Source organism: Zootoca vivipara, chromosome 5 (genome assembly GCF_965207765.1).
Source record: "Zootoca vivipara chromosome 5, rZooViv2.hap1.1, whole genome shotgun sequence".
In the NCBI taxonomy this organism is placed as follows: domain Eukaryota; kingdom Metazoa; phylum Chordata; class Lepidosauria; order Squamata; family Lacertidae; genus Zootoca; species Zootoca vivipara.
Window position 1 is genome coordinate 34,200,401 of NC_142588.1, and position 15,502 is coordinate 34,215,902.

General features: G+C 43.8%; 2 protein-coding genes across 2 annotated transcripts; one reads left to right on the forward strand and one right to left on the reverse strand.

Moving 5' to 3' along the window:
- RBP4 (retinol binding protein 4) lies at positions 1–5,998 on the forward strand. The gene is made up of 6 exons (XM_035138333.3): positions 1–88; positions 346–484; positions 2,268–2,404; positions 2,523–2,629; positions 4,923–5,135; positions 5,850–5,998. The coding sequence occupies exons 2-6, from the start codon at positions 353–355 to the stop codon at positions 5,876–5,878; spliced, it is 618 nt and encodes a 205-aa protein (XP_034994224.1). The 5' UTR covers positions 1–88; positions 346–352; the 3' UTR covers positions 5,879–5,998.
- Positions 5,999–6,102: 104 nt separating this feature from the next.
- On the reverse strand, positions 6,103–14,387 carry FFAR4 (free fatty acid receptor 4). The gene is made up of 3 exons (XM_035138527.3): positions 13,657–14,387; positions 9,507–9,635; positions 6,103–7,413 (listed from the first exon to the last, which is right to left on the reverse strand). Exons 1-3 carry the CDS (start codon positions 14,188–14,190, stop codon positions 7,012–7,014), a joined length of 1,065 nt encoding a protein of 354 aa, XP_034994418.3. The 5' UTR covers positions 14,191–14,387; the 3' UTR covers positions 6,103–7,011.
- Positions 14,388–15,502: the final 1,115 nt, after the last annotated feature.

Below are 15,502 nucleotides of genomic sequence, written 5' to 3' on the forward strand. Positions count from 1 at the left end.
ATACATTGTAGGGTCGCCTCTTTGGATCTGCGCTGCTCCTTGACAGGCGGACATATCCTCTTCAGTGGCTTTTCAACCCCACTGTCTGGTGATTATGGCTCTATTACTGAAAGAAGGAAGTCCTTCCCTGTACACAGAGGATTTTTTAAAAAGGGGGTGGGGGCTTATTAGGATCTTGGAGGTGGTATTTATGACGTCCCCTCCAGTTTCACCCATAGCACCTGCCATCCATTCTACTGATGTAGAATAGAATGTCCCTATTTCCTGTTGGGGCTGTGCGTGTGTTGGGCTCTTTCCTTTCTTCTCTGTGATGAACTGCATGTTCTGTTTGTTGCTGGTGCATAGGAGCAAGATGGTTCACCCGAGAGGAGTCCTTGCCTGGTTGGTGCTTTTGGCCCTGGCGCTGTTGGACGCCAGATGCCAAGCACAGCGCGACTGTCGAGTGAGCAACTTCAAAGTCCAGGAAAACTTCGACAAGTACAGAGTAGGTCTTTTCAGTCTGTTTTTTCTTCTTTTATGCTACTTGACATGTAAGATACTGCCTGCATTGGCTTGTCATTATCTGCACTTGAATTCCAGTCCCTTAAATATAATCAAAACAGAATTGCTTCACTTAGAATTATCATTTTAATTATTTTGTAATGATTAGCGCAACGCCAACATTTAGTCTGAACACTCTCTCTCTCTCTCTCTCTCTCTCTCTCTCATATATATATGAATGATACACAAAAAGAAATGCCAGCTCTTCAGCAAGGGAGCAAGTTGCATATACAGACAACATACATTTAAAGCCTATTTCTAACACATTCTACGCCCTGCCCTTGAGAATCCAGGGCACAGTGTTTTACCCCTCACAGAGCAACAGTTCATAGCACCCTTAACAAACTACCGTATAGTTTCCAGGATTCTTTGGGGCATATGCTTTAGATGTATGCGGTGTACACAGCCAAAGAAAGGATGAAATGCACCAGAGTAGGATTCTTGTATAAGCAAAGACTTGAGATTATGCTTAGATTCTTTAGTATTGGATTCCTCTCCCCACTCCCCAAAAAGTGACTAGGTGACTACATTTATTTTCTCATATATTCCTGTTTCTCACATTTCCTGATGGGCCGCCTGACTTGTGCTTATTTTTAAACCACAGTTGCACTATAAAAGTGGGTGTTAATTTTTAGTCCGAAATATAACTAAGCCTAAGCACATGTAACAACCAGAGATGCTGTTTGCCTGTTTACTTTTAGTGAATTTCAAAAAGGATAGTATTGTGAATCTCTTGCAGAAGTATCTTTGCTGATTTGACTGTAGCATGTTTTAATTTCTAGCACCCAATAAACTGATTTTAGCTAATTTCAATAGTGGTGGTGGTGGTGGTGGTAGTAGTAGTAGTAGTAGTAGTAGTAATGCTTTAAAATACATTATAAAATAGGGGTGGGGAATCCCAGTTATGGGGCCCAAATGACTTGCAGGAAGAAAGGCTTTTCCTATGGGAAAGTACAGAATTCAGCTCTTAGAGGGCTGTAAATGTGTGGATCAAGTTACACTATGGATTTCTTCATAGAGATTGCATCCTAGTAAATAAAAGAATTAGTTTCAGATATTTATGTTACGTATGACAGTACAAATCACTTCCACTCCCTTAGAATTTTCCTTAAGTTTTTTTAATCAAAACTCTTGGCTTTCCTCAGAATTCCTTGAATGTTTCTTCCATCAAGTTGAAGCTGAGAAAAATTTGCTGAGAATTCAGACAATTTTTCTAGCTAGCCTTATTGAACATCTTCAGAGGTGTTTCAGCTGAAATGTCTCAAGCTGCTCCCCTTTGCTGCTAATTTTATTTTGGCAAAAAACCTGCATCTGGGAGAAGTCAGCAGCTGTGGCTACAATCGGTCAGAACCGCCCAAGCCATTTTGGCTTCCTAAGATGGACAAAATGGTGGACTGCCATTTTATGTACAGAAGCTGTGGGCTGGCAGTTGCGTTTTACTTCCTTTAAACCTGATGGCAGCCGGCTAGTTTTGTGAGTGCATGGGAGGGGAGGCTATGTGGTGCACTCATTTGCAATCTCCATCAGAGGAGAATGCCTAGGGGGCTCGGGAGGAATAGTTAATGGTGCTGCCAGAATATCTGTGGTTTAGGCAATTTCCTCCCTCAGCCTAATGATATGGCCAGTCATGAATCCAATTTGAGGAGCCAATCTCCTTTCCTTGTACTGCATCCTCTAAGCTCATCCTCTAAGCACCTCTGATAAGACCTTTTCTGCTCCTTCTGCAGTATGCTGGTTTCTGGTATGCGATGGCCAAGAAAGACCCCGAGGGACTGTTCCTTCAGGACAATATTGTAGCCCAGTTTTTTGTCGATGAGGCTGGGCATATGACTGCTAAAGCCCAGGGCAGAGTGGTGCTCTTCAAGTAAGTCTGTTTCTTTTCCCACTGCTCCAAATCCCTTTCTCCATTTTGTAAGCCCAGGCATACCCCTAAGCTCAGATTCCCAAGGCTTAACTCTATATCCACTGCTCCCTCTTTTCAGTCAGTTGGAGATATGCCCTGTCATGACGGGTATCTTCACAGAGACTGAGGATCCTGCCAAGTTCAGGATGAAATATTTTGGGATGGCAAGCTATCTCCAGAAGGGAAGTGAGTATCAGTTCTTTTTAGCATGCTGTATATTATTTGCATTGCTTGTTTTCTGCTGGTTGATGTAACAAGTCCAAAGCTGTCTAGTAAGGCTACCATTTGCAGAATTGTGTCGATCTATATATTATGCTGAAGGGGGCAGGAAATGGAAAGGACACACCATGTTTGATGTTGTGGGACAGCGGGTGCATAGAGTGGCCATGTCTCCTTCTTTACAGATGACAGTCCTCTGTGTTGAAGGGCTATCAGAGGATGCTGCTCTGTTTGAAGGCGTCTCTAATGGGAGGACTGCTAAGCCCAAGTCTAGCCTAAAGATAGGGAACTATAAAAAGTGACAGCAGAAGCCTTGAAGTTGCCCATCAACAGTTAGAAACACGTGGCGAGCAGCCACACAAGTTACCTGGTACCTTCCCCACTACAGTGAGATATATTGCATTCCTATTTAAATTTTAGTAATTATGCCTAAAATTCCATCTGTACAAACAAGTTACCATATGCAAAAATGGTGTCCTTTTTAGTTATGCAAATCCTCTCTCTTTTCTCTCTTTTTGGCAGTGCATAACTTGCTACCCTAAGCATGCACCAGTAACAAAAAGTACATATAACTAAACATTATTTGATGATAGTACATGCAGATGTAGAGCCATCTGAAGAGATATTGCAGATTTTTCTGGTCTGTTGAAAAGGAGTGAAATCGACCTGCTCTTGACAGCAGTAGCAATTGTGGCCTCGCACGGCCATGAGAGAGCCAGTCGGTGGGGGCAAAAGAATTCTTGTCTGCGCAGCCAGCTGACATCACCATTGGTCTCAGCCAGTCGTGGGGGGGGGGGAGGCATCAGGATTCCCCCCTTCTTTACTTCAACCTTCAACAAGTATTTTACCTTTGCCCTGCCACGAAATCAAAGCATGCAGCTTCCTGAGGACTCAGAGTCCAAAAGGCCACTGTCCTTATCTATGTCCTTATGTGAAATACCAACTCTCAGCATTCCCTTTATTGAATGTTTTCAAATGTTGGCTCTGCAAGATGACCCTATGAGGGCTTCTCCAGTTGACCTGTTTATTAAGCATTCACCATGACTTGCTTGCACAATGGTTATTGACTGGATATAAATTATTCTGATTTGCGAGAGATTTATACAGCAGTGAGCATTCGTCCTGTTTGTTTGCGTGGGGTTTATAGGTCTTCTCATTAAATCATTCCACACTATTTGATGCATTTTCCTGTCACTTTCCAAAATGCAAAAAGGCACTTTTAATTTTTAAAGTGGATTGGTTGTGCTAGGGCAACAGAACGCTTTGATCTACTTTAATTACACAAACATAATTTTCCCAGCGTGTGCTTGAAACCTTTCCACAAAATTCTGATGGTCTGGAGGCACCTTGACAGAAGAATCTGCTAAAATGTAGCTACTGGTATCTTTTCTGACATTTTGACAACTTTGAAGATCAAGTAAAATACATTTGTTTTCAAACCCAGATTTATCCCCATTCATTTTTCCCTTTTACTTTTCCAATCTATTTATTATACTATCCTGTCCTTCTTCCCAAATTTGCTGAACCCAAGGGTCTGATCCAACCCCCTGCAATGCAGGAATCTCAACAAGATCCTACACGACAGATGCCACCCAACCTCTGCTTAAGAACCTCCATGGAAGGAGAGTCCACCACCTATTGTGGGAGTCTATTCCACTGACAAGCAGCAATACATACTTTACATATGTGCTTTATATTTGCATGTGCATTGTACATTTCTACCTTCCTTCTTGATTTTTCCTGATAAGATTAATCTTCGTATTGGAAAATGGTCACACCTCTACTATACGTTTAAAACGCTTTTTAAAAATAATAATTTTATTTTATTTTTTTACATATCAGGGCACCTGTAATTTGTTGAAGGGCTCCCAACAACACTTAGCACCCTTAACAAACTACAGTTCCCAAGATTCTTGAGAGGAAGCTATGACTCTTAACATAGTACAAGAGTGTTTTTAAATGTAGGGAGCAGGTGTGACTACCGTGTATTAGACTTGATTCATATATTTTTATTTAGGCATGTGCTTTAGATGTTTAAGTGCTATTTTGAAAACATAAAGTATCTTTTTATTTATTTGTGTATTGTTCATATTTATTGTCTAAATGGCAGCCAGACATCTTTTCTGCCACACATGGAATTCACATTGACTGATCCGCGTTCCATGCAAAACGAATCCTGGTTTAGTGCTACACGTTTGAAGTGCACAGTGGGGGCACAATGGTACTGAGTTTCCTTAATTATTTTTATGGCTTCTTCCAGATGACGATCACTGGGTAGTGGCCACAGATTATGACACCTATGCTCTACACTACTCTTGCCGCCGGCTGAATGAGGATGGCACTTGTGCCGACAGCTACTCCTTTGTGTTTTCCCGCGATGCCAATGGTCTACGTCCAGAAACACAAAGAATCGTCAGGCAAAAGCAGACAGAGCTCTGCTTAGACAGACAATACAGGGTTATTGCTCATAATGGTAAGAAACATTTCAGTAGAATTTTACTAAAGGGCGCGCGGGCAAATGTCCCGTGCTGCTATGAAACTGTTTGCATGTCCAGGCACAGTGAGCCTGAGATCACTGGGGAGCTGGAGCGGTGCGAGAAGCAGAAATGAAGACATGACAACTTTGGGGGATCAAAATGACCACTACCCTTATTGTTGGCGTAGGCATTGGGTACCCATCTTGAATGAACATGCCCATTTGCTTATCCTGGTGATAAGGATGACTCCCCCCCCCTCCCCATGACATGGATAGAGTCTAGGCAATCCCTCCAGGATGCTATTTTGGAAGTACTATGGCCTGTCACATCAATATCCAGTTTGTATAAAAGCCTGTACACCAGAGAGCAGGCTATTTATTCATCATTACATTTACATTCCAACCTTTCATCAGCAACAGTTCCCATCACCCCTGACCATTGGCTATGCTCGCTGTGGCTGATGGGAGTTGTAGTTTAGCCTCACTTGGTGGGCTGTAGAATACTGTCAAATTGCGACTTGCTAATTCTGATTTGAGACCAAGAAACAAGGGTCATAGGTAATATACTTTGTTGTGGCAAGAGTTAAACTGATACACATGCCAGTCTAATTTCACAAATTAGCTCTAGTTGCATATTATTATTACCTTGCCTCTATTTTGTAATGTCAGCTTAGACATTTTAACAGCTTTTCTTCTTCTTTTCCATTTTAGGATACTGCTCTGAAGAAAACACAGTTTGAAAAACTAATTGCTTTGTGGGAAAGTCCTTCAAGCAGATTCTTTTCCCTTTTGAGTATATTTATCTGAACTGTACCATTTATCCTGCCAGTGTGAAATTTAATAAACCTGAGATTAGTGAATTACGTATTTATGTTGCAAACACATGTTCATGTATTTAAAATCTGTAATTAGCATGTTGCGGCATGTGAAAATTCTTTCATGGGAGTGCTTACAATTCTAAATCCATATTGCTCCCTCCCTTCTGGTTGCTCAGCTACTATCTCATAGCTGCGTAGCTCCTCTCTCAACCGAGCATCTTCTGTGTCTGCCTGTCTCTCTGCTTCTGGAAACGCTGGAAGGGGGGGGGTATTTCCCCTGCTCTTCTGTTAGGAGCTGATCTCCCTGTGATTGCATTCCCCAATCTTCCGATTCAGACCAGCCCCTGATAATCATGTGCTTTCATCTGTTCGGTGGATGGAAGGTGAGCTGCCTGTGCTAAGTCCCACCTGCACCTATCCCTCACTCCCTTGACTGAACAGGTAACGGATTCTGCCAGAGCTGACCATATGCTAAGCATCTACATGCACCATCATACCCCAGCAATCTTTTTACACCAGCTAGGCACGAATCCAGTACAAGAACAAAACCCATAGACACATGTTCAAAATACACAGTACTGTTTGAATGGCTGAGTCTCCCTGCAGCTGGCAGCTACTTGTACATTTATAAACCTAGCACACATGTGAACATTTGGCTGTGTCCCTGCCACTTACGCATTTTTAAACTTGTTATTTGTTAACACCGATCCTTTGGCTCTCACGCAAGGAAGTGTTGTCGCCCCTGCCCCATGGCAAAGATCCCACAAAATACAATCACTTTCTGGAAGATAGTAAACTGCAGAGTTCAGTTATGCTCTGAAGTCAACATTTTAACTTCTGTTTTAACGCCATCAGCGTCCCTTGCATCTTGCTATGGGGAGAGTTTCTGCAGCACCAAGGGTCATTTTCTGCAGCACCAAGATTTCCCAAGACCAGAATATGCTGTGCAGATCTTGATATTTTAATTCCACCCGCCTCCCTCTTTCCCAGACACTTTCTTTAGCACACTGTTCCCAAAAGCTGGTGAGATTACCGCTGTCAGAAACATCACATGGTTATGTGGAAATAGCAGACACGGAGAAATGTCTGTTGTTATTCTGCCTCAGCGTAGTGTCTGTTGCTTTTCTTCCAAGAGGACCAGGGCAGCAGAAAAAGATTTTCCTCCATTCATGCCTGAAGTGTGATACATTATATAAAACTGGGTTGACAATTGAATTGGAAAATGTGAAAGCCACTATCCAAAAGAAAAAAGAAGGCATTAGGTTCACGTCTGGATTGAATTTCTGCACTAAAATGAGGAGAATGGTGATGATTATTGGACTCCACATAAGAAAGAAAGAGATCATCAATACAAACAGAGTCCGCAACAGTCTGAAGTCTTTCTGGGAAATTCGAATGTGATAACCCTCTGAATAGGCCATGCCAGCATGAAGACGCCTCCTTGATTCTTTTGCAATCTGCATTAGAACATTAAAAAAACACCTTTCAGTGAATATATCTTAATTCTTTAAAAATTATTAGGCAAACTCTGTGATTAGATATCAAATTATTAGTTTTTTCTGATTAAGAGCAGCTCAGCAATGAAAAAAATGGCATGGGGAGCTGTGGAATCTCCTTTGGAAGTTTTCAGCAGTAGAGTGAATGGCATGAAAATACACATTTCAAAACATATTTTGGTTCCCCCCCTTTTTCAGTGAGGCGGATAGCTGTGCGAAATGTACCCACACCTCTACCCAACTACCTGAGAGAATAGGAATATACAGGTAATCAAAATGTTCTTCTTCTTTTTTTAATGAGAGGCTGTTTTCACATCTGGGGTGTGAAGAGCACCAGCTCTAGGAAAGGCTCTCGCCACAACCAGCAGCTTGCAGATGATGTGAACATCACTTTGTCACACCTGCCTTCCAAATACTGCTGCATCCAAGGAAAATATGCCGATTGTTTAGAAGTGTGCAAGGTGCCAAAATAATATGGGACGCTCCAGTCAGACTTACAGTCAATGTATATCAAAATCAGCATTGGAAGAGGGTGAAACATTATGACAAAGGGGAAACGCTGCCCTGTTCCACCATAATGAAATTAGTAGTTTTGTTTCCTCTTGGGAAAGCAGCATTTAATCCTTACACAAATGTGATTTGTATAGTGTTTGAATATTATGGGGGGGGGATATTTCTCTTACTGCTTCTCATTTTGCTTTCCCTAATCCAATTACTGTGTTTTTTGCAATGCCAGGAAACTATTTTTGCATACACACTCATCCACTGTTCTTCCACCTGCACACTGCTTTTTCTCAGATGGGGAAACAATATCAGTTTAGAGCAGCTTTTCCCCAACCTGGTGCTCTCCAAATGTTTTAGACTACAACTCTTCTCACCTGCAGCTGATGCGGAATGGAACAATAGTCTGACTCAGTAAAAGGCAGGTTCCCATGCTATTTTGCTATAAAATATACAAAATCTACAGAAAGCTAATGGATTGCAAATGTTATCTAGTGCAAAGCACAATGTAGAGTTTCTTTGAAATACAGTTATATTGCCTTTTAACTTCCAAATGTATTCCTTGATGGCAAAATGGAATTCTACAAGGGAGGCATAATCTTCTGACCAAGGGAGGATTAAGTCATATGTAACTCTCTAGCACCACCTTCCTGAGAAATGTGTAATATTGACAGCAACTTTCAAGAGTGCTGTTTGGCTACTGCATTACACACAAACAGGAGCAGGGAGAGGAAGTTTCCTGATGAAAATTCCAGAGTGCTACTTATTTAAAACATTTCTTACTCACTTTTCATTGCACAGCAATTGCAGTGCAGGCTGCAACTAAAACAGTATCAAATTCACAATGCAATGGATAAAAACAAGAAGGTAGGTCGGTCGCAACCAGCCAACGGAAAGTGTCAGTAGCAGCATCAGATTCTGCTAAAACACGGGGGGGGGGGGATAACCAAGCCCTTTGCTGGCATCTAAAATGTAAATGAGCAGGTAACACATGTATCACAGAGGGAAGGGAATTTTTAAAGTGGGGTGCCACTGCCAAGAAGGCTCAGCTGATGGTAAGACCTGCTTGATAGATCTTAACAAAATGGGAAAGTCTATACAGGACAATCCATTTTTTTTAAGGGCAGGTAGCAACTTTGGGGTGATTTTGTGGCAGGAAAATGGCATGGAGGAGAAGAGCTGTCAACACCCACCCATACACACACACATGGTGCCAATCTGGATCAGGGTGCTGAGATTGCTTTCAGTTAAGAGTGAGAAGTGGCTGTCTGAATCACATTGTTTAAATAACATACTTAATATAACATGTAGTTTAGCCCTGGATTAATTAAATGTTGAGGATTTGAAGTGATAAACAACTCAGGCTTTGCGACTATAGCAAGTGAACTAAAATAAAACTTAAGAACTAGGAAGTGTGCTACTTTTTTATTACTTGTGACCTGTTATTACCATCTCTAAAACTAAAAACTCCATTTACTATGAGAACTCTGATTCAATTTTAATTATGAGTTACTCTGTTAGCATCTTTAAAAAAAAATAATGATGAAAAATACCTGTAAAATCTTTGAATAACTAATTATGATGACCAATCCTGGTATTAAGAAGATCACAGTGGCAAAAGACACATCCCAAGCGATCTCTCCTGAAATGCTGGGCCAGTCCAAGGTGCAAATTAACACTTCCTGCAAGAAAGGAACAAAATCCCTGTAAGTTTTTAGTCTGGGTGTTTGCTTTCACCATAATGTTTGAGAAACACACAGAGGTGCACCTAGAGTCCCTTGTGCCCTGTACCAGTGCCTCCCCACAGGGGGCAGGGAACACTTTAGTGCAATAGACACATTAGAAATTACTACATTTTACGTGACCCCAGCACTCGAAGCATCCAGAGTAAAGGTGAGGCAAGGAATACGGGCGAAAAAATGCATGCCTTTGTGCTGCGGTGCAAGAAGGACAGGAAGGTTCTCCTGTTTTTGATCTTGCTGCAACAACAGTGGCACATCTCCACACACATATACGTCATACACTTCATAATTTGATAGGTGGTCTTTGAGCTCCCCGCCTCCAGGTTGGCTCTCCTGGGGGGGAGCCGGTTTCACCAGCCCCTAGGCACGCCTCTGTCAACATGCTCTGGCTTGGTGCCTGTTTTTAGAACAGATAACCACTAACCAAACAGGATCTATGGAAATAGTTAATGATCCAAATACATTTATGATTTTTAACCTGGAACATATTCAGATAAAAGTGTACTCACAAGATTTGGCAAAGAAAAGAAAACAAACAAACAAACAAGCAAGCAATCCTCCACCACCTACAGTTTGAACCATTATGACAATGTGATTAAATAGTTTAACAAATACTAGAAGCTAATGTCATATCTGACCTCATTTTACCAGCATTAAATGTGGTTTCCTTGCAAAGACAGCTGCAAGGCGGACAAAAAATGAGAAGGTAATCTAATTATTTGTTGATGATGACTCTCTCCTGTTATCTCCTGTGGTCTATGCAGTCATCTTACATGTCCACATAAATGTCTGCTTTTCAAGCAATGCATAGGTAGAACATGGGACAAATGAAGAGTTTTGCAAAGGCTAGTCACCAATTCAATTCTAAACTTAACTTTGCACATGTTGCTGAAATCTGCACGATGGGGTGAGCTCCCATTGCTCTGTCCCAGCTCCTGCCAACCTAGCAGTTCGAAAGCATGCCAGTGCAAGTAGATAAATAGGTACTGCTGTGGTGGGAAGGTAAACGGTGTTTCCATGCGCTCTGGCACTCGTCACAGTGTCCTGTTGCACCAGAAGTGGTTTAGTCATGCTGGCCACATGACCCAGAAAGCTGTCTGTGGACAAACACTGGCTCCCTCAAACTGAAAGCAAGATGAGTGCCACACCCCATAGTCACCTTTGACTGGACTTAACCGTCCAGCGATCCTTTACTTTTATCTGTCTACACTGACTGGCATTGACTCTCCAGGGTTTCAAACAGGATCTTTCACAGTCCTACCTGGAGGTGTCAGGGATTTAATATGGGACCTTTTGCATGAGATTCGCAACTGAGGGCTCACCCACACTTCCACTTGTGTAGAAAACACGGGTTTGTGTGGTTTCCCCCTTGCCCCACTCCTTTTCCCAGGTGAAACTGGCTCTTTAGCTCTAAATCAGAGCAAAGTCTATCCTGAGAAAACCTGAATTGCTGTTTGCTCCAATTGAGCACTGAAGAGCAGCAGGATAAGAGGAAGTGCAGATAAGTCCTCAGCCAACATGGTGCACCCCAGATGCTGATGGACTCAAACTGCCATCTTCTTCCACCATTGGCTGGTGCTGAAGGGAGCTGGGGTCTGACAATATCTGGAAGATACCCCCTGCTTTAATATAATGATGCCAAACCAGTGGCCTCTCAGATGGTGTAGGACTCCAACTCTCATCAGCCTCAGCAAGCATGGCTAATGGTCAGGGGCTCAGGGATGATGGGAGCTGTAGTTCAACACCATCTGGAAGACCACAGGTGTCTCTCACCTGCTTGAATAGTTGTTCAGAAGAGGGAATTTCATCAGGATTACTTTGACATCACAAACCCCCAGCTGCTGAAAGTCTCTCTTCTGCACAGCTACTGAAGGTGCAAGAACCTGCCTTCTATTGTATTGGCCAGCCTGCATCCATGAGTCAGCTTGAGCTGCTGGCCTAGAAGCACCCTTTTGTGCCAGGCTCTCCTCAAGTTGTCATAAACTGATGTGGGAATGCGGTCCAACTACCTTGATCCTGCTTTGCATCAGGAGACTAGATGACAGCATGTTTTGGGTCTCTTCCAGTTCTAACCCCAGGAATCTTGCTTCAGATTGCCATGCATCAATTTCTAATCCCAAAAAGGACTCTTTAATTTCTCCACATTACCCATCGATGTGGCGCCCCTTGAAGTGTTCAAGTCAGCTTGCATGATTCAAAATCATGACAACCAAATTATTTGAGCCTACACCATCTCCTTTGATACGCCTACTCACTATGTACTCTCAGTGAAGGACTCAAAGGATTTGATAATAATCAGCCTTGCCTGAAATCTCAGCAATAGGCCTACCTGTGCTTTTCCTGAAGCCCTGTATGCCAGAGACTGTTATCAGGCCATTTACCATTGGTCTCTAAAATATAGGATTTCAGTTCTCCCACTTTCAGTTTTCATGTCTTAAATGATATATAGAGCTTGGCAAAGCCAACCAAGCTGTGGACCCATGTTGCCATGTTCTTCCACAAGGCCCTCTAAATTTATGGAGCAGAGAATCATGGTGGAGAATAACAGCCTCTTGATAAAAGCAAACAACAGCAGTCAGCCAGCCCTACAAATCCATCATCTTCAAATGAGTGCACTCCTCTTTGTTCAGATTGGCCCAGCCCCAAAAGAATACAAGAGGTGTTGCTTGTTTGAAGGGGAAAATAGCTTCATAGAATATAGATTTTTCTGAGATTTCTGCTGGGTCTCTCGTCCCTCCACACAATTCACAATAGGGGTAGACAACAGTGTACCCTCCAGATGTTATTGGACTCCAATTCCCAGCTAGCATGGCCAATGGCAGTGGATGATGGAAGCTGGAGTCCAACACTATCTGAAGGAACCACGTTGGCTATCCCTGCAAAATCAGTCTCTGACATCTCCCATGTTATATCTCCCTACTCTGACCAATAGAGATGTGAAATATCTAATCTGAAACTGTGTAAAAGCACAGGAAGCATGAATTATCTTCAACACCATTCTGAAGTCAAAGGCTACAATCCTATGCACACTTACCTGAGGATGCATTTGGATGCATTTTCAAAGTGTACATAGCTGACTCTATAACCATTTCTATGCGGAGGGGCTGTGTTAGCAAAGCCAAACAGCAGACTATATGGAGGGTTTACAGCTCAAACAATAAGCAAAGGGAGATTTATTGGCTGCCCCTTACAATAGGAGCAACCTGAAATTATATCTCCTCTCCATCTCTTCTGGAGATTCACCATAGTCCAAGCTTGCAGAACTTTCGGAATATCTACATGGTTTGGCTTTATGGGGACAGTTAACCTATCATTAAGGCACTCTGCAATGGTATTCTGACTTAACTGAATTGTATTTTTAAGCTTTTCAATTGTTATTCACTCCAAACCTTTAGGAGGGGGTGGAATAGATCATTACTTTGAAACCAATAAATCTCTCTCTTTGTGGAACTAACTTCAAATGGACCAATTATCCCCTAACACCTATTTCAACACTTCATTGTGCAATCAAGTTAGATTCCCCAATTGCACTTCCAGTGCATAATTGAGGGGGGGGCGAATTTGGGAGACCACCAATGAGCATTCCTCATAGGCAGGACACCTGGGTTGTTAGTCCCCCCCCCCCCTCAACATGTAGCATGGGATTTTGCAGGTGTGCCCTAAGAAATTATAATAGCAGGCTGCTTCTGTACATGTTTCGTGTGACACAAGACCCACTGAGTTCAATGGTGCTGTCCCCAAGTGCATAAGCCTATAGCCAGACTTTCTGAGTCTACTTCTTACTGCTGTGGGTGGGAGGAACTGTGCCTGAAAGGCTAATACCATAAGCAGACTTAATCGAAAGCAAATTGTACAAAAATCAGTGGCATGCGAGTAAATGTGTGTTGGGATCTGGGCAGTAAAGGGTTGCCTTTTTGTCAACAAAAAAGACCGCTTTGTCTGTTTTATAGGGTCAGCTCACCTGGTGCTTTCTGGGCAGCGGCTGAACTGTGAAGAAAAGGCAGAGCGGCAGGGCGGCCAGCGCCGAGACGGCCCAGATGAGCAGCAGGATGCCGGCCACCAGCCTGCCTCTGTAGGCCTTCGAGGGCCGGAGCCGGACGATGCTGACCACGCGCTCCAGGCTGACGGCGGCCAGCGAGAGGATGGTGACGCTGCCGCTGAGTCCCATCATGTAGAAGAGCAGGTGGCAGACGGCGTGGCCCATGGTCCAGCTCTCGGTCCAGCGCACCACGGCGATGATGGGGATGGCGCTGATGAAGAGCAGGTCAGCGCAGAACAGGTTGAGCACCAGGCAGCTGGCGACACTCAGCCTCCGTCTGCGGCGCGCCAGGAGCCGGATGGCGCACGCGTTGGCCGCCAGGGCGAGCGCGAAGATGCACGCCAGCACGGCCGTCTCCAGGGCGCTGAGCGCCACGCGGCTGGCGCCCCTGAAGTCCGAGAAGAAGGGGAAGAAGTCCGTGCGGTTCCCTGCGGGGGGCGGCCGAGCCCCGGGCATCGGGGGGAGGTTGCCCAGGGCATGAGGCAGCCTCCCCAAGCCGAGGAAGAGCCCTATCTCCCTCGCGCGCCCCGACGGGGCGCCACAGGGCAGCTGGCCAAACACGCGGCGAAGCTGCTGCTGCTGCCGCCGCCTCCTTCCCTCCGGGCAAGTTGGGATAGGACCGTGCAGCTGGCCGGCTCGCTTGCTGACTCCTCTGCAACGAGGAAGTGATAGGAGGAGGCTAGGAGGTAAATAGTGGTGCTGGCCGGCGACAAAAGGAAGAATTTATGAGCAAGGGACTATATAGGACAGGAAGGCACCAAGGCCTCCTTGGCTGCGAGCCACAAGTTGCTGCGCAAGCCCCCGCCCCTTCCCCAGTTGGCAATAATGGGTATGCGGGGAATGAATGGCCATTGGAGCCTAATGACAACAAACTGAAGCGGGTACATTAGATAATCCATAAAAGACCGGTGGAACTTAGGAGAGGAAGGTGGAATTGTTGGGGTTGAGAGATCATTGTGGGCATCCTTAGAATGATATGGGCCTAGGCAGGTGGGAACTAAGGCATCAGAGCAAAGGGTGTTAAGCAGAATCAGTTTGGTGCGAAGTTGAGTGCCAGATCAGTGGAACAATGGTGGTGTGAGGGAAACAAATAAGATCAGTAGAATGAGGGATCCTGGGTGAAAACACTAGTGCAGTAGGAGAGATTTACAGCCCATTTCCTAGCCATGTCTACTCAGAAGTAAGCTCCATTAGTTCAATGGAGACTACTTCCAGAAATGTGTGTACAGTATAGGATTGCAGCCTTAAAGTGCCACCGGGCTCTGTTTTTACGCTACAGAAGTTTCACCTGTTACTTTTCTGGAAGTGGAATGAAGTGTGGTGTCTTCCCTCCCTTCGTCAGCAGGTCCCAGCGCAGGTTACATACAATTTAAAATCCAGAGGTTAAAATGGAATAGGGATTCCTATATCAGTGGGGGCTGTCATTCCTCTCAGGATTCCCTGTTTGGAGTCATATAACAGTTTTCTAGTCAAAAAACCCTATTAGTCTGCAGATTTCCAATATATTCCCAATCATGCTTTTATTATCATTTGTGCTCACCCTGTTTGCTTACAATGACCATTGATTTTATCATGTCTCCTGTAGTCTGTAAGGAAGATGCTTCTTAATTTGAAATTTTCAGCAAGCTAGATTTTATTTGTCTGCTTAATAAAATGTAGTAGTAGAAGAAGAAATCATAAAATCATAGAATTGTAGATTTGGAAGGGATCCTGATGATCATCGAGTCCAACAATGCAGGCCATCTGACCTCTGCTCAGAAACCTCCAA